Source organism: Chelmon rostratus, chromosome 11 (genome assembly GCF_017976325.1).
Source record: "Chelmon rostratus isolate fCheRos1 chromosome 11, fCheRos1.pri, whole genome shotgun sequence".
Taxonomy (NCBI): domain Eukaryota; kingdom Metazoa; phylum Chordata; class Actinopteri; order Chaetodontiformes; family Chaetodontidae; genus Chelmon; species Chelmon rostratus.
Window position 1 is genome coordinate 12,925,869 of NC_055668.1, and position 18,711 is coordinate 12,944,579.

Here is an 18,711-nt window from a genome sequence, read left to right on the forward strand (position 1 = left end):
ACCCCTGGCAACTGTGCTTCCTGGGAAAAAGGACCATTTTTGGGGAACCACTGCACCAGACTGTGCTGTATGTGTGTTTATACTTTGCTGTCAGTTAAGTCTGAAACTGTGTTTTCTTTTAACATTTTCCACTTTCTCGTGCATTCAGTCACAGTGACTCAATGATACGGCTCAGTCTGGTGGCCATCTGACAGGATCAGGTACACGATCAACAAAGACATCCAGCTCATGGGAGTCAGTTATGTGCTCGTGTGTTTGTGTAGCGAAGTGTGAGAGCCAAGAGAAGTTATGGGATGAACGAGAAGGGAAACTGGAGACGTGTAAGAGGCAAAGGAAATGAAACAAAATCACATCAAACCACATCAAGCTGCAGAAAGGTCAAGGTGGTATCAACAGGGTGAGGAGATTAAATTGACAGAGTGAAGTAAGATTAAAAAGCGAGAAAAGAGTGGAAAAGAGAGAGACGAGGCTGAGGCCGCTGGGCAAACAGTCTGCAGTTGAGTCAGACTGTTTACATGCAGCTCCTGTTGGGTGTGAGCGTGTGCACGTTTCTACGTGCACGCTCTTCCTGCCTCCCGTGGGTCTCCAGTGTCCCTTCGCTCCAGGTGGGCTTTGCATTTTTAATCGATACTGTCTGTAGTGATTAACACCAGTCTTCTCTCAGCAGCAGAAAAACAGAAGGAAGTAGCGAGAGAGGGAGACAGAAAGAGAGATGGAAATCTGTCATACACGAGGCAGGGTGTTTGTGTGTGTGTGTGTGTGTGCGTGCGCATATGTGTTTGTTTGGCAGTAATGACCCTCTGCCTCTGGGCTCCTACTGAGCATGTTTATCTCCCACAGCAGCACAGGGTAAAAATGGACGATGCATCACTGCCACACACACATACACACCATGTGCATTTTCTCCTTTTCCTCTCCTTTGCTCTAATTGCCTCCCTCCTGCATTCTCCCTTTCATGCAAACACACACACACACACACACAGTCCCTCGCTTCATTCCACATTACTTACTCCAGTCTCACATACCGTAAAGGCTCTTTCTTCCTATTTCACTCCTCTCTCATTTTCCCTCCCACTTGTGTTGCAATATGCCTATTAATGATGCAGCTAGAGCACCACTGCCAACTTCCTGCCTCTGACAGAGAGAGAGGAGTGTAGTTGTGCTGTACATGCCCTGCTTTGTACCACTCCCTCTAATCTCTCCACCCCTCTGTCCGTGTTGTTTTCCTCAGAGTTAGCCCATGCAAGCGGCGTGTGGACTGAGTGCAGCTGTTTCGTTCCGAGCAGAGCCCAACATGTGAGAAGATGTCTGTTGGAGGTTGTGCTTGTCCCGGTGAGTGCCTGCTCTCGCTCTTTCTCTCGCCGTGCCTCTCTTCTCCCGCTCCCTGTGCTCAGTGGTGCTGTCAGGGAGATGACTTATGTAAAAGTGCTGCAAAGCCGCTCAGGGCCAGCTGTGTGAGTGTGAGTTTGCGTGTGCACGCATATGTGTGTGTGTGTGTGTGTGTGTGTTGGTGAAGCCATGCTGCACTCTCAACACATGTCCTAAAACAAGGTTATAGACTGAGGCTACCACATTTTAGGATTGAGTTGTTCAGCAGACCCTCTCAGTCACGCTAGCTTGCTGTGCAGCAGATCAATGGCTCTTTGAGTTTTGCCACATACACGGACTAAGATATCAATGAGTAGTTCTTTTCACTCTTTTTCTCAGCTGTATCTGACCACTGTAGGTCTGCCTCTTGATTATTTGTGCTCTTACGTGTCTAGTAGAGTTGGTGGAAATCACTGCTTACTGTCACAGGTTTTTTATATTCATCCCATGGGTCAGAACCGAATGAGACAAAAGTGCTTTCATTTACTCACTGCAAAATGGTTTAAAGCTGGTCTCTCTTGATGAGTATACACCATTAATGAGGCCACTTAAGAAGATTTAACTAAGAGTGGAAATTGCTTGGAGTTAAGCTGCTGTTTGGATTATCAGACAGCTCTTTGTCATTGTGACTTTGCATTTTGTACTCTTTCATATTTTCAGTTTTTTGTGCAGTTGTCACACAAAATCAAAGCTCTTGATGTCTTCAGCTTTAAATAAAGGTTACATAAAGCCGCTATCATGGTGTCTTACTGGTACTCAGTTTCCACACTCTGCTCTTGTGCTACTGTGTCAGAGCAAGGGGAAGGAAACCTAGTAGTGTCTGAATCTGTCCGCACATGTCTCTGGCAAGCAAGATGTTATGGCAATTTTTATCAAGTAGATCTCATAATGTTCTCTCCCATAGAGCGTTTGATCCTTTGGAACAATTTCTCTTTAATGGTACCCCAGTGAGAGCGGACGGGCTGCAGAGACGGTTGCCTTGTGCACAGTGAAAGCCTCACAGTGCCAGGGGACGGGCTCCGTGCAGCACAAGGGAGCAAGTAACAGATAGAAATTGAATCGCAGCATGTGCTCAGGGGTATCTCAGAGAGGACAGATTGAATTAGGGTGCCAGTATCATTTTAATGGGGCCATTCTGATTCATTGGTAGTCGGCTATCAGATGGAATACAATTAGAGAGGCCTCTGCTTGATGTTCTCCTCTCCACTATCATGCCTCCTCACTCTGTGCTGTAGTTTTCCAGTATCTGCCTCCTTCGCTCCCTCTGTTGACAGACTTCACAGTGGAGCAGAAACTTTTAATGGCATCCACATGTTTCTGAAGGATGTACGGAGAGAGAGGTCGAAGCCAGAGCTTTCTGGAACGTTCAAGCGCTCGCAGGTTTACACATGCAGGCCTGCGTGCAGACGTACAGCGCATGCTCACCCTTGCACACCTTCACGAGGAGCCTGCTAGGACACGTTTCGGCTGGTGGATCTCGCAGATAACCACAGAGCAGCATTGATCAACACCAGGTCGCAGCCCCCCGTGCATGCCCTGTAAATCATTATATTTGAGGGATGAATGGTTTGTTTACATTCTTGTATGATGGTGGATGGAAGATCCTCCCATCCTTTTGTGTGTGACTCTGCACTGGAAAAACTAATCCTCTCTTATTCTAACATCACTTTCTCTTTTCATCTGGTCCTTGTTTTGTTATAAGGTCAGAGCATTATGGAACACAGGAGATCTGAAATGAGCGTATTTGCATGTGACAGAATGTGAGCCACAATAAAGGACGGGCTTCTCCAGGCTGTCTAGTTCATTGACAACACTGTGACATCCTGCTGTTGTTGTGACTTTGCTGTGAATCAGCCTTTTTAAGGCTTTGTTCGCCGCATGAAGGAGATCCGTCCGAACACAGTGGAGCCAATCACATCCTTTGTTCAGACTAAATGGTAAAAATAGATTGCCTGTGAGCTGAAGATACCCCCCCCACACACACACACACACTCTCACATGCACCCACTCAAGCATGCGCTCCCCTTTGCTCACCACTCTCTCCGTCTCTCACTCTAACCCCTCCCTCTCATTTCTGCCTTCCTCGTCTCACTCTCTCCCCCTCTTCCTCTTTCCCCCTCACTCCCTCTTTCTCTCCCTCTCTGTCACTCCCGCATCCCTCGCTCGCTGCCTTTCGCAGTAACAGCGGTGTTACCTCATGCAGAAAGTCACATGGCTCCTGATTGGAAAAAAGTGACTTAAAGCAGAGCCAAGATGGCAGCCAAACAGCCAGGGCTTTTTTGATTACCGTTACACAACAACACGACTGGCTCAGCTTTATCTCACTGCTCTGAGAGCCTGTGCCTCTCTTTCTCTTCCTCCTCAGGTCTTCACTTCTTCCCTTCTCCTAGACCCCCCTCCTCTCTAGTGAGTCTCTCAGATCTTGTTTGCTAGATCAAAATGGCTGTGTGTGCAGAGGCAGAGAGAAAGAAGGAATGCGTGGGAGACAGAGATGCTGGGGAGTCAGAGAGATGGGGGGGGGGGGGGGGGTGCAGAGCGGAGACGAGCTGTAGTGATGTCACATCTGCTGCAGGCCGACAGGACGGCAGAGGAAAGCTGCCATGTGCTACACGGCCGAGAGGAGGGGGAGGAGGATGGGGAGAAAGCTAAACGTGTGGGAAGGAAAAAATTGATGAAAATGATTTCTCTATCAAAGCGCACCTTTATTTGTGAGAGATGCTGCAGAGTCTTTCAAACATGAAGGCAGGTTTGCTGCTGAGGCAGAAGGTGACGGCAGCAGTGATCAGACTGAAACAGAGCTGTGCTGAAAACAAAAGGTAAAAGGTAGTTTGAGAGCTTTGCGTTGTGTCTCTGTGCCACCTGTGTATGTGCAAGTGTGTGGGTTTGTGACCGCTGTGTAAATATAGCATACAAACCATGAGCCAGATTAATCGCTTTTTCATAAGACTTTAGAAATGTATCTTGAATTTACCAGCCTGTTTGTACTGATTGTTATAGACGACACTGGTAAAGATTATGAAAAGGCAACTGTTGACATTTTGAGGTTGTTAAAGGCGTCTCTGCCTTAATACAGAGTGTCTCCCTAAACTGAGAATCAGAGCATCAATCAGAGCCTGAACTGATGATGTCAGCAGGTGGGGGTGGAGTTGGTCCATTTAGAATTAGCGACTGACTCATCGGGTTGATGGAGTTTGTTTTTGAGATGCGACACTAAAACAAGTGTTATTTGAATGTAGGGCTTTGTGTCTCTAAATTAGACAAAGAGTCTGCGTTCCAGTAAAACCATGTGCTGTGTCATAGTTGTTTCATTATTCACAATCTGTGGAGTGGCTCTGAGATCTGTAAATAACATCATGGCTGCAGTCTGTCTCTCTGTTGTTTGGTTTAAGAGCATTAAAAATGAATTGTGCAGCATTATAAGAATACTATAGTGTTAATTCTGTTTCATGGTGGATTTTCCTTTTTTTGCAAAGACATACTATAGAGGTGAGTTTGGAGGGGACATTTTTCAGGACATTTCATTCCCTGGAGAACAAGAGAAGCTGTAAAAATGACCAAACCCACAGTTTAACCCGCACCAGACTAGTCGGGGATTGGCTAATTCTTCCTGGATTCAGATCAGTGACCTCTATCATTGCATGTCCACGACAGCAACCCCCACATACTAGCTTTCATTTATTATCCTGCAAGTTATCTGGAACACAGGCCGTTTAACTTCCTCCTGTCAGGCCACAAAGGCATCCTCTGCTTGCAGTCGTGTTAGTTCTGTCTGCCGCCTTGTTGCTATCACTACCGGTCAGGTGTCACAACAGTTTCCCTGACAGTTTTGTGCTTCCACTGTGGCGTTTAGAAAAGCAGCAATAGGGATCTGAACATGCTGTTCACCAGCGCTCTCTTCAGATTCCCTCACCGCCGCCTCGCTTTCACCATCACAAGTTTTCTGTACAGACGTCTGAAGGTTTTGGAAACTGTTGTCAAGGCATGTTGAAATGTGGCAAGTTTATGACGCATGTGAAGTTAATTCTTTCCCGAGGCCAGTTTCCTCAAGTGTGAGACGGTACCAACATTTGAGTAATGAACCAGATCATTGAAAATCAGATCTATTTTATATTGTACTGTGTTTGTGACTCAGTTTGAATGCCATGCAGCCCACCTCTGCATAGAACAGTACATGTAAAGTGGCCTCAGGAGGTTGGGATCTAGCTATAAATACAAGCGGTTACATCAGATCTTGTGTAGTACGAGACGTTTTTCGGTGACTAAAATAGGACTCGTCCTCGTGTATATGACTGCCATATTCTGATTTAAGCCTTTAATGTTATCGCTGCCTGCCAGCCCTACTTGCCAGGTACTCTATGTATGTGTCTACTAAATGTGACTCTTGCTGAATACAGATGAAACAGGAACCGAAACACTCCCACCGTAACACATGTGATACCCCATATTTTGTGCAATATAAGCCACTCTTCCATTTGGTCCGTCTTTATTAGTTTTATGTAATAATGACGCAGACTATTGTGCATGTAAAAGTGATTGTAGGTAAATAAAGCTAAAGATCTAACTACATAATATAAATTCTCGTCTTTTCCCTCTTTCTCTTTAAAACTATTTACTTTTGTGAATAGTGTTCAGTATATCCTCCTGGATTAGGATCATGCTATTATATTATGCTCTGTTCTCTTCTGAAGTGTGAGGAAGATGTTTGATGCATTTGCCAGCAGAGGGAGGTGCTGTTCTATCACATCTCTCCTCGTGTCAGTCCGTCAACACTGAGCAGACAGCTGACTGGGGAATCGTCGTTTTCAACAAGAGATCCCAGATCTGGGCCTACGTTCTAACAATAGGCTTCAGCCTTTCTTTCATTCCCACTGTAGCTCTTTCATAATTCATGTTCTGTCATAAATACAAAGGCGACTCACTAGATTTTAACGGTTACTTTACTAGAAAGAGTAGCATCTTTTTTTTTCCAGATTGTAACTGAGTGGTGCAGGATATCCATTGTAGCTATAAAACATCCCGGCGCTAAGAATAGGTTACAGCGGTGAAAGGAACAAGCTGATAAGATGAAAAATTTAAAGAAATATACTCCAGCAGCTGTTACGACATGAAACTCCAGGTCCGAGCTATGATGTGGATTGTTACATGTTGTTTAGATTTAGCCCACAATTCACACCAGATATTTTTTTCTCAAACTGCAGCAGATATCTCTGCTCTAAGCCTGCGCTTTATGCAATAAGAGTGACTGGTGTTTGGTCAGATGTATTTAACTCTCTCAATGAAATGCAGTTTTTCTCCCACTTCTCTCATCTGCACTCCTGTCTTGTATAATTCTACTAACTGACTGGGAGCTCAAGTGAAAGCCTCAACAAATTGATCTTTAAAGGCACTTTGAGACCGCAAAAGGTTCTCTGGCCTTCAAATATATTGCTTGTAAACATTAGAGTGGTTATTGATTAAAAGTGAGGCAGCAGATTATACCCTTACATAATCTGAGGCTATGACAGGCTCACGACTGTGGTCTAAAGGATCTGAGTCGTAAGCCAAGTCAGTCATTTTTTGCAATATCGGTCACTAGTTATTGTCACATATTTGCCGAACCGTGTGATCTGAATGCTTGGACAAACTGTACAGCACCGGGTGACCAGTACTTGTTCTAATAGTTCCAGCAGCCCCAGCAAAAATGATTTCACCATCACTTTATTCCTCGTGACTGATTATATGACTGAATTTGGTTTACATACATGCATGGCTTTTATAAATGCACCAGGTCAGAAAAATATTCTCAGATACTGCAGAGTTTCAGTTGGGGCTGAGTTTACAAACTCAAAAAATGAAAGGCAAATATCATTTCCTTCAACTGACATCTATTGTTTACATGTTAAATTCAGCCTGTATTTATTCATCGTGGAATGTGAGATATACTATGGTCTTTAGTTTTTCTGAGATTATAGATGCAAATAAAATGACTAAATGTTAAATGACACAACAAGAAGAGATAATATGATATGTTATTCATCCAGAAGGTGTTTTGTATGCGCGTCACAGAGTTATTAGTAATTTCAGGCTGGGTGATGACTGAGAGGGTGAGAGGGGGCTTCTTTCAGCACCACGTCTAATACAGACCTTCCTAAATGTAAACCAACAAGTGGAACGTGGAGAACAAGCCAGTCCTGTGGGTGGTGTTGTCGTCTCAGTGTTTCTGTTAAGTAGATATTTAATGTAATCTTCATGTTTAGATTTATGGCAGTCTAATTAATCCCTCCTAACAGACATCAGTGCCGTTCAATTTAATTGCACACTATGACACTTTAAAGACTGTATTTATCACGGGTCATAAATCTGGGAGCAGAGTAATATGTTGCATTTAAAGGCATCATGTCTGCAGTGATGGAAAGTAGCTAAGTACATTTTATGTAAGCACTGAACTTAGGTACAATTTTTTACTTTTTACTCCATTACATGTATTTGATACCTTTATTTTTCTAGTTATTTTGTTGATTCAGATTAACAGTCCAAAATACAATCAACACATAAATTATGAAGGATTATTATGGATAAAGATAAGATTTTATTGATCCCTTGGAGGAATTCACAAGCTACCTGACAGTATATTTAGGAACTTACTATCAACTTTAAAGTAATATACAAATTAATGCATCAAATATTATTATGAATATACTACATTATTCTCTGTAATGACTACTTTTTGTACTTTAAGTACATTTTGAAGGCAGCTACTTTTGGCCATTTGACTCAGAGTGGAGTGGTGGGGAGTTACAACAAGCTAATGCTGAATACTTACGATGCTGCAAACTCGAATAATATCATTTAATCAATCCGCAATATTTTGTGTTAAGGGCGGAAATCGAATGATAACTGTTCCTCTTAATGTAGACTCACCTTGTGCCCCTCTGGGGGCCACTGGAGTACGGATGGGTCCTGGATAAGACAAACTGGCGTCCGCTGAGAGAGGCCCATGTTTGTCCCGGTCTGTGAGCTGGGATGGGCGGAGGAGCCCGGAGAAGGCGGGGCCTTTGTTTGTTCGTGTCTCGGCTGGCAGGAACAAAGGGTCCTGTAGTAGTACATAGGTAGCACGGTCCCCCACACAAATGACATTTAAAACATATAATTGGGGATAGCAAATTGACAGGAACCAGGGGGACTAGCTGGAGTGTTTACTTTCCGTCGCTTGTCGTCTTGTTTGGGACCGCAGGACTGCATTGTCAACGGTCGGAGCTGGAGCTTTCACCATCCAGCCGCTCCGGCTAGCAGCGAGGCTAGGTGGCTAGAAACACCGAGCGGAGGTGTTGAGCAACACCGCGTTTCGGTGGACCTTTCTCTGCAGGTAACCCAAACTTACAGCCACGCTAGTTTAGCAGCACCACTCGTTCACAATAAACCGCCGAAGCGGGTCGTTAACAGGCACGAGAATATATAAGTGGATGGTTGCGATAACGGGAGTTTAGCAACTAGCTAGGTTAATAGTTTAGCAATGGCAACCGTCCACTGCAAACGGTTATTGAATGCGGCCCTGTGCATCAGTTTATGCCTGGTCCTGTGTGTAAAAGTGAACACTGCCTTATTCTGAAATGTCGACCGTGCATGTCCACAGACTGAGCGATAAGTTGACGCCAGCATACAAGTATGTGTCTCCACACATTGCTTTGGATGTTTTATTGGCTGGCGGCCAGCCTCTGGATGCAGCTCTATTGTTTGCATTGAACAGTTTGGGCGGACTAAACTGCACCAAAGTCTCACTACTTCAAGTTGGTCTTTGTTAGAGTGGTTATGCATCATGAGCCCCCATCTGTTTTTGATCGGGCTCTTCTGTTGAAGGATGCTGAAGTCATTCATCTCTATTTGTCATGCGTAGCCCAACTCTGGATGTTTCCACGTTCATGTCTTTCACTAAGACGTCTCGTCTTGCCCGTGAAATTGTCATTATATTCACGCTGCTGTGTGGGTCCTCCTGACATGGACTCTTTTGGGATGTGTGTTGGTGTTTATTTGATGTGAGAGTGATATGTGTGTCAGTCTTTTTGCAGAGCATATGTTTCAGAGTGTGGAGGCATCATATATTAGAGAAAATAAGATATTTGCTTTTTTATGTTACAGAGAAATTAGATTGGACACAGACTTGCCAATGGGTTGAATGCTGTCTGGGGCTAATGGCTGGTGGTGTTTGTGGGGAGTCGGCCTATAGGTCAGAGGTAATGCATAGAAAACCATTGTTGGGTGTTAGTGAGCGGGTTCGCCCCTATAGCAATGGGGAGGAGAAGTTGACCTGCCGTGACTTACTCATGTATTCTGGAGCCAGGAAGAAAAGGGTGAGAGTGAATGAAGGAGGAGTTGTAGTTGTTCAAGGAGCCTTGGCAGTGCTGTGGTGGAGGACAGACAGATCAGAGTTCATACAGGCATACTTAACCCCAATGCATACCTTTTCTTTAGCAGTGTATTTGTCTTGATGTTAATCACCACAATTTGTGGAGTAGTCTCCCTATATGGTATCCATCAGTGCCACAAAAGTGATGTGAAATGATTAAAAAAACACAGTTTAGTTAGGTTTGATCCTGCGTTAGAGTGGCCCATGTTTCTCCCCCTACTGGTTTTGATTTGTTACTATCGCCATTTTATATGCCAAGATACTGATGTGCATAAATTGTGACTTTAAAAGTCCCAAATTATAAGTATGCTGCCTTCAGGTGCTGTGTTGGGAATACTAGATTTACATGCAGTGCACACATAAACAACGTTACAGAGGGGCAAATACAGGAGCAATGGGGATTTTCTGTTCTCTTAAAGCTGCCACTGTCTGTTTACCCTATTATGAATGTGTCACAACCACATATATATTAATTTCCTCAAATTCACTCCATCTTTTCTGTATCCGTGTTAAAAAGTGGAGTAACTGGCGGGTGGTTGTGGGTGACTGTGATGGGTCAAATTTCCAGGGGTTGTTTTTCTCAAACATCCCAGCCTGCCACTGCCTGTTTGAGTATAAAATGTCTTTGGTCAGACCTAATTGCATGCAGCCACTGTCTGTGTGAGGTCTCCTTGAGTAAAGATACAGAATAGATGTTTTCTCAGAGCCTGGGATTGTTTAAGCATGAATGGCTTATCTGGGCAGACAAGGGTTAACAACAGCCACGGTAGTGAGTGGGGGGATGGGTGGAAGAGGCAACTAAAGGGGGACACACACTCACTGTGCAGCATGGTTAGGATCTCATGGGGCTGTATGCAGAGAAGAGGGTTCCCTGTAATGGTACGGATGGTACAAGAACACAAAGAACATGCCAAACCAGCTCTTCCGCTCGTGTCCATCCCATTTCACTGAGTGTTTTCTCAGATTTCTGCAGGCAAATAAATATTGCTGTTTTTCCTCCCTTGTGATGATTTGTTTTCTTGTCCATTTACCAGATTGAAGATGCATTAGATAATGAAAGCAGCAGGAAATTGTTTTGGCAGCGTGTCTTTATTTGAGTAAATCTCAACAAAATCATCTAACATTAGATTACTTAGATAATGCTGTGATTTGAATGAGCTAAATCTAAAGTAATCTAAATCTCCTCTAAATCTCTGCTCTTTTTTTTCCCTCTTCTGCTGTGCGCTTGTGTGCAGGCTGTTCGTCAAAGTCATTCAAGCTGTACTCTCCTAAGGAGCCCCCCAACGGCGGCAGCTTTCCCCCCTTCCACCCAGGCGCTATGCTGGACAGAGATGTGGGGTAGGTCTGGGTTATGCTATCAGGACACAAGTTTTTCCATCAAAAGGAAAGGGTGTCTAAAACTACCTTTTGCATTAATTTCCTGAAGTCTCCTGTTTATCCTTTTATTTCTTGCAAGCTGTAAGTTTAATTATTATTAGATTAGAATATGTTTTTTGACATACGTTAACTGGAGATTATAACATGTCTATTTTTAGGTGGTGATTATAGTTAGAGATAGAGATAGATTATAGTCAGATGTCACTCTTAACACGCAGTGTTCCTTTTATTACTTTTACAGCATTTATTAAATATCTTTGTTTTTTGCAAGTGCTGGACATTAATATTGCTTCTATACCTCCCTATTCTATTTTTAGATGGATTTTTATCTGAAAACACCATGTTGGTTAAGACAGATAAACAGGGTCTTGAAATACATAATTGGGTCTTAAGTGTGTTTTTTTTTTGTTGTTGTTGTTGTTGTTGCTCTAAGATCAAGGATAAGAGGTCATGACATACAGTGCATTTGCCATTTAATATTGGAAGCAAAGCATTGATTTTCAATATGTTAGTTAAACATTTTTTTATTTAATGGCTAAATAATCAACTGAAAGTGAAGTATATTGTGAATTTTCTACACCATCACTCAGAGACAAATGGTAGCAGCAATCAGCGAGACCAGCTGACCAACACACACTGTAGCATTAAACAACTTCAACCAACTGAGGAAGAAAATAACTTGCTCAGTCTGTTTCACCTCAAAAACCCTGCCTCCGCTCATGTTTCGAGAGCTAACGGTGCAGCAGAGAGATATAATGTTAACAATGCAGAGGGGCACTCCACTTAATTTTGTTATTTGCGTACAGGCAGAAGACCGAAAGATGCTTTTCAAATGAATTCGTTATTTAATGCGTGACTAAAAATAGCGCCCCCTTTTCTGTTCAATCAACTGAGAGTCAGTTTTGAATCAAGAATCGGAAAAGATTTGCGAGATTCCCGCAGATTCACACTCCTATTGCTTGATGTTACATATGTTGTTACATATGTCGTTTGCTGATTTTTGTATTTTTAATTCGTCCTAGGCCTACACCCATGTACCCCCCATCATACATGGAGCCTGGAATGGGGTGAGTACACTGACACTTTAATAGTGAACATACAATTATGGGTTGTCCTAGCTAAGAAGTAATTTCTAAAATGTTAAAACAAGATCTTTTGTATTTGGTTTAAAAAATGAATGCATTCAGTTTGCCTGTACATAACTTATGCTTGAGACTGCTCTTGGCTTATACCATTTGTTTACATTAGAGGTGTGGAAAAGCCACGGATACAGCTCAGACTGCAGAGTGTTGAATTCTCCTGTTTTTCTGTTTTAGGAGACCCACACCGTACGGGAACCAGACAGATTACCGGATATATGAGCTGAACAAAAGGCTACAGAATTGGACGGAGGTGAGAGTGACTTCATTATTCACACAGAGAGGTGTAAGAACTCAGCAACTGTTGCTGTACAAAAACTACAACATTAGTGTTTCATTTTCAAGTTGGTTATGATAACAGTCCATATTCTGCTGCTGTTGTGAACTACTTACTGTTGCCATGTTTTCAGATTTTCCCTCCCTGCTGCTGTTTATGTGCAGCTAACCACGCTAGGGATTTTGTGGGAAATTAAGCCAGAGAAGTCACTGACTTCATTTACATTCAGGCTCTAACAGGATTATCTGATCAACCTGGCTAAAACGTAATTGGAGTGCCAGCTGTTTGTATGTCCGAGTGCGCAGCTGAATAGATGTTATGAGCCATGCTTTTTATGTGACTGTCAGTCTGCACATTGCAGCAAACACATGAACACTCAGAACCCATCAGTTAATTTTCTAATGACATTTTATGGCAAAATTTTCAGGGCTTCCAGTGTAGTAGTGGATATATGGATAACTGACATCCGGGCCAAGACTTTTCTGGACCAGTCAGGGTTTACAGTCGGATAAGTAGGCTCTATAAATAGATATCTGCATTTGAATGCAAATACATGTTTAAAAAAAAGGCAAATGAAAAGTTCAGTTCTTGTCAGACGATAGCCGATGAGTTACAACATTGCATTTTAGTCAATCCATTCTGCCTCTTTTGCTCTCTTCAAGTACTCGTGTTCTCTCCACTTACCCGCACGCAACCAAAGCCCACTCAAACCTGATTTGTCAATACTACTCGGGACAAATGGAAACAGGACACTTCTGATACCAAAGGCTTGCCCCTTGCCTACAGATTCTGCCTTCATATACAGATATCTCTGAGATCAGAGGGATTTAAACTACAGTAAAGTGTTATGGCCAACAAAACACCTGATGTCTGAATCTCACATAGCCTTGTTTAGAAAGTTCATCCTCTCAGCTTCAATTTTGTACTTCTTAACTGCACCAACAAAGCATTTGCTACTACTCATCTTCTTTAGAGTCCCAGGCATTGATATGGATGACTACCAAGAACCATGCACATCTGTTCTCACATAATCTTCTGGTGGTTTACACAACCTACGATTCTGTTGTCCAGATTGTAGGGAAGAAGAGTTCAAGGGTTTCACTGTTGAAGTGGTAATTTGGGGAAACCAGGATTTCTGCTTCTTTTGCAATGGTTTTAGTGCATTCATTGTTTATTCATATGATCTTGGGTAAATTCTTCACCTTTTATTTTAGCAGACACTGCCTCTATTGTTTTTGATAATTAGTCGACACCATAACTCAGGAATAGAAAGGGAGATTGTGACCATATTTTACATTTGGTCAGATACTGAATTGGTGACAATAATCTTAGGTGTTTTATAGTTTGTATCTTCTTAGCAGCAACATCCATATGTGAAGCGTTTTAGTCCACCACATGCTCATTTTTGCTGATACTGAGCTTTAGGTAATTGTTGTTGCACCATGTGATGAAGCTCTCTATCAGTCCTCTGTACTCCTCTATAAAAATAGTCTGTAAGTGAAGACAACATGTTTCTCACCGGAAATTATTTGCTAAAATCAAACATGTCAGTATTGTGATATCTTCCATTTCACCAACAAATACTCTTAATACCCTCTATTAATTTCCTCCCAAATCTTCACTACATATATTATGAGTCTGGACAGACATGGATGTGAATGCAACATGACTGGTTGGTGGAGGCATACAACGCAGGGCGGTTAATGTAGTTAATGGAGATGATATGTATTCTGTCCTCCTCTTGTATTAGACTTGAATGCAGTGTTTTATATTATTGTGATTATAAGAACGTAAATCACCTCATGTATCATTTTAATCTATAAATTATGCTAGCAGACTTAAAGGAATGAAAGTCAGAATAATGACTCTTTTCTCAGGACTGTGACAATCTCTGGTGGGATGCCTTCACCACAGAGTTTTTTGAGGATGACGCCATGCTCACCATCACTTTCTGTCTGGAAGATGGACCCAAACGATACAGTAAGAATTTCTTATTAAGAATAAGAAAAGGCTGGTGTTTATTTATATTTTCAAGTTTTAATTGTAGTGGCGGTGAGCCTGTTTTATTTAACATACACGTTCTCTGTAATGTATATCATCTACATCCCATTTTCAAATTTCCATATGTTTTCATATCTTTCTGAATTTACTTGAATTTGATCATTAGGGTTGATATCTAACTGTTATTAGCATTCTGTGTATTATTTATGTTCTATTCTTAATTATCCTTTTCATGGCTGTGTCAGATTCCGTGCTACTTTATCGACCCGCTTTCCCTACGTGGATGACCTAAATTTCATTTTGTTGATCATGTTTAAGTATTCATTTGATTTCTTCATAAATAATCATTTTTTGTCTGCAGCCATCGGCAGGACATTGATTCCACGATACTTTCGAAGTATTTTTGAGGGGGGTGCCACCGAGCTGTTCTATGTTTTGAAGCATCCAAAGGAGTCCTTCCACAGTAACTTTGTATCTCTCGACTGTGACCAGTGTACCATGGTGACCCAGAACGGCAAACCTATGTTCACACAGGTACAGTTAATGTCAGACTGGATAAAATGTACAGCTATCCATCTGCTTTCTGTCGCTTGTGCTGTGGTGTCTAACTTTTCTTTTCTCTGCTGTTCAAAAGGTTTGTGTGGAGGGCCGCCTGTACCTAGAGTTTATGTTTGATGACATGATGAGGATCAAGACGTGGCACTTCAGCATCAGACAACACAGAGAGGTCCTACCAAGGAGCATTTTGGCTATGCATGTGAGTTCCAGACTAAAAAAAAACACACTTGGACTTAAATCCACATACTGTACATGCTCTTATTCATCTCACCCCTTTTAACCCAATCACGCAGGATCCCCAGATGCTTGATCAGCTGGCTAAAAATATCACCAGATGTGGGCTGTCCAACTCCACGCTCAACTACCTCCGTGTAAGCAAATTTCCATAAAATTGTTTTGTTCTTTTTCCATCAGTCATTGCAATAACCTCAACTACACATGCAACAACACATGCTAACACTCCTTCATTTCTCTGTGGTCCCTTTCTTCCCAAAAGCTATGTGTGATATTGGAGCCCATGCAAGAGTTGATGTCCAGGCATAAGACCTACAGCTTGAGCCCCAGAGACTGCCTGAAGACCTGCCTCTTCCAAAAGTGGCAAAGAATGGTAGCACCTCCAGGTAACACACATACATTTGAAATTTTCAGTGGCATTTATGGCAGTGTTGCACAAGTTCATTAAGCTGTCAGTTACTCACAAACAAGGTGCAATCACATGTCCTTATTAGCAACAGTTTATAACTGACTTACAGCGATTTAAATACTTGAAAACATATCTTCTCTTTTCATCATCTTGTAGCTGAGCCAGCCAGACAAGCTCCAAACAAGCGGCGGAAAAGGAAGGTGTCCGGTGGAAGCACCGTGAGCTCCGGCGGAGGCAGCAATAACAACAGCAACAGCAAAAAGAAGAGTCCAGCCAACAGCTTTTCACTCTCCAGCCAGGTACCTGTAAGCATTACATCTACTTGACCTCTATCTGCACCTTCCAAGTTCAGCTGAGCAAGGCATGGGAGGATAGGACAGAGGGTGGATGGGCTGGAAAGAAAGGCAAGGAGGTAGGAAAGTTATTTGTTGGTGTAGGGGTGGTGACTGGGGTTGTTACTGTGTTTAGGAGTAGGTCTAGCAGCAGGTCAGGTTATAGATATGAAGGTGGGGTTTAGATTCAGGTGTGGTGGGGGATGGAAAGGGGTTCATTTCTGTAATCCTGCTGAGGATGAGTAGATGTAGTTAGTAGATCCCCTAATGTGAACCAGTGATGGGCAGTCCCTGGTCCTCTGGGGCCACAGGTTTATGGGTTTATATAGAGGAGGTACAAGTGACCTTCATCTCTAAGTAAAATATTTTGGGGCCATGGGTTAGGGTTACCTTCCTCTGATCTCCAGTTGGACAGTTAGGTTTTCTCTCTGAATCGCTGTATCGACTTGGGTTTAGAGTCACTACTAAGTCTGTCAGAGCACATGATTCATGCAGCACTGCTGTCTTTGCTTACTTGGTTGCTTGATTGAGCGAACGAGACCCGAGGTGGAATGAAACCCCCCCCCTCCCCGATGCAGCACTCAAGGATCAGGGATGCCCACTGCTGGCTAGTAGGGAGGGCCCCTCGACTCTGGTTCTCTGAACAGGGGCGGGGCGTCACAGCCACTTGGACTTCTGAACTGTCAGGGTAGATGCCCTGACAACACATAGTCCTGACGGGATTGGGTTCAGAATGGGACAACACTAATACCTCAGGATTTTATCACTCCGGGTCCCCCTATAGCCTAGCTTGAAATATCAATTGTAATGCATTTCATCGGTTTACGTACATTTGTAACGCTGGAATTGAACGAAGTTAGATCACACCTAGACCATAAGCAAAAAAACGCTACAGTTGCAACTCGTCCGTGCAGTTAGTCATTCCGCGCACCCCCCTGTATTATGGGGATAATATGTACCGGCCCTTGCTGTCCCCTTTAGGACGTGATGATGGTGGGAGAGCCCACTCTGATGGGAGGGGAGTTTGGTGACGAGGACGAGCGTCTGATCACACGGCTGGAGAACACGCAGTTCGATGGGGCGAATGGCCTGGAGGATGAGGACAGTTTCAACAGCTCGCCTGCACTGGGGGCACACTCGCCCTGGAACAACAAGGCTCCCTCCAGTCAGGAGAGCAAGAATGACAACTCCCAGTCGTCCCAGTAGACTGCTGTGGTCCCAGCCAGCCCCTTTTTCGATGCTTAAAACCTACTGGGATCCGCCTGAGCCAACACACTAGCGAGAGGAGTCAGGGAGGGTGGCCTCGAGCACTTGTGTTCAGTTAATTATTTGTTGTGTTCCGTTTTTATATTTTTAAGACGAAAGGAGGGTGGTTAGGGGAAAGGGATGATAGCTGATGGACTGGTAAAGCTCTGTGCTGTCACATGAAGGACAGTGTCAGCAGAATCCCACTCGCTCCCTCACATTTTTGCACATGATCAGTGGTGCTCAGCCTTGGCCCTTGCCTGCTCGGCTCCAGTCAGTCCTCTTAGAGGTGTGGTGAGACTGGCGGGGTAGCGGTGTGTGTGCGCATGTGTGTTTACCCCCCATCATCGCTCACCACGGCGTTTGAGCCAAAGTTGGCGTGTCCTGTTGTCCGAGTGCTCGCCATGGCGACCATGTCAGTGGGTTCTTGTTCCAACCTCGGGTCTCTCGGGCGTGCGTTTTCCTTGACGACGCACCTCGTTGTTTCTGTTGTGCTCATGTCACAGGGAAGAAATGCTTAGCTTTTATTTAACTTATTTTTTTTGCAGGCTGCAGAAAACTGTGTGCACTCTTAGTATCAAAATTCAACGTTCGGTTTTTAAAAATTCAATCATTTGTTTTTGTAGGACCTGGTTGGAACAAAAACCTGTACAGTGCCGGAGCTTGAGGACCGGAGTTGAGAACCACTACGCTAAATCTTAAACACACACACACACACACACACACACACACACACACACACACACACACACACTCACCTTCACTTCATGCAAACACTGTCACACATACACATACACACACATACACACCATACACACAAACACACACTCACACACACTCACCTACACCTGCAGCATAAAACATTGAGGTACTGGAGAGAGGTGGTACACAGCATGTCTGGACCAGAGCACCAGACGCTACAGAAGTGTGTTTTCGTTTTCTATGTTTTAGACTTGTTTTGAATTTTTTTTATTTTTGTAAACAATTTCTAAAAAATAAACAGACAAGCAAGCAAACAAAAACACCCCAGAATATTCTTTGCACTGTTTTCCACTATTAACTCCAATCTATTTTTCTTATGAATTGATGGTGTATTTTTTTTTCTTTTCTATTATTGCTAATGTAAGAACTGTAAAACATCTGAAACCTGCAGTATATTAATGTATAAGTATTGCTGTTAGATCATTCTTATTGTGATGGTATTAACTTTCATGTAAGTCTGTGCTTGATATAATGTCATCCATCTGTGTCGGACATCACACTCTCACCAGGGCCATTAGCGTCAGTGCTAGAAAACGGGTTGGGGAGAACAAGGCTAGTGTTTAAATACTGTACTACATCTTGTTTGATGTGAGTCCAAAGCTGCTTTCCCCACTAAATTTCCATCA

At 43.2% G+C, this 18,711-nt stretch overlaps 1 protein-coding gene across 5 annotated transcripts; it reads left to right on the top strand.

Moving 5' to 3' along the window:
* The first annotated feature begins 1,156 nt into the window (after nucleotides 1-1,156).
* On the top strand, nucleotides 1,157-18,266 carry ldb1a (LIM domain binding 1a). Of its 5 annotated transcripts, none has more exons than XM_041947358.1 (11): nucleotides 1,157-1,332; nucleotides 10,987-11,089; nucleotides 12,151-12,195; nucleotides 12,445-12,520; nucleotides 14,422-14,524; nucleotides 14,907-15,079; nucleotides 15,180-15,302; nucleotides 15,397-15,474; nucleotides 15,600-15,723; nucleotides 15,903-16,051; nucleotides 17,950-18,266. In XM_041947358.1, the coding sequence occupies exons 1-11, from the start codon at nucleotides 1,305-1,307 to the stop codon at nucleotides 18,001-18,003; spliced, it is 1,056 nt and encodes a 351-aa protein (XP_041803292.1). In that variant the 5' UTR covers nucleotides 1,157-1,304; the 3' UTR covers nucleotides 18,004-18,266. The 5 variants fall into 5 exon arrangements, with proteins under 5 accessions (XP_041803292.1, XP_041803293.1, XP_041803289.1 ...); XM_041947359.1 differs by having other exon boundaries at nucleotides 15,903-16,045; XM_041947355.1 differs by lacking the exon at nucleotides 17,950-18,266 and adding an exon at nucleotides 17,060-17,941.
* The last annotated feature ends 445 nt before the right edge of the window (nucleotides 18,267-18,711 follow it).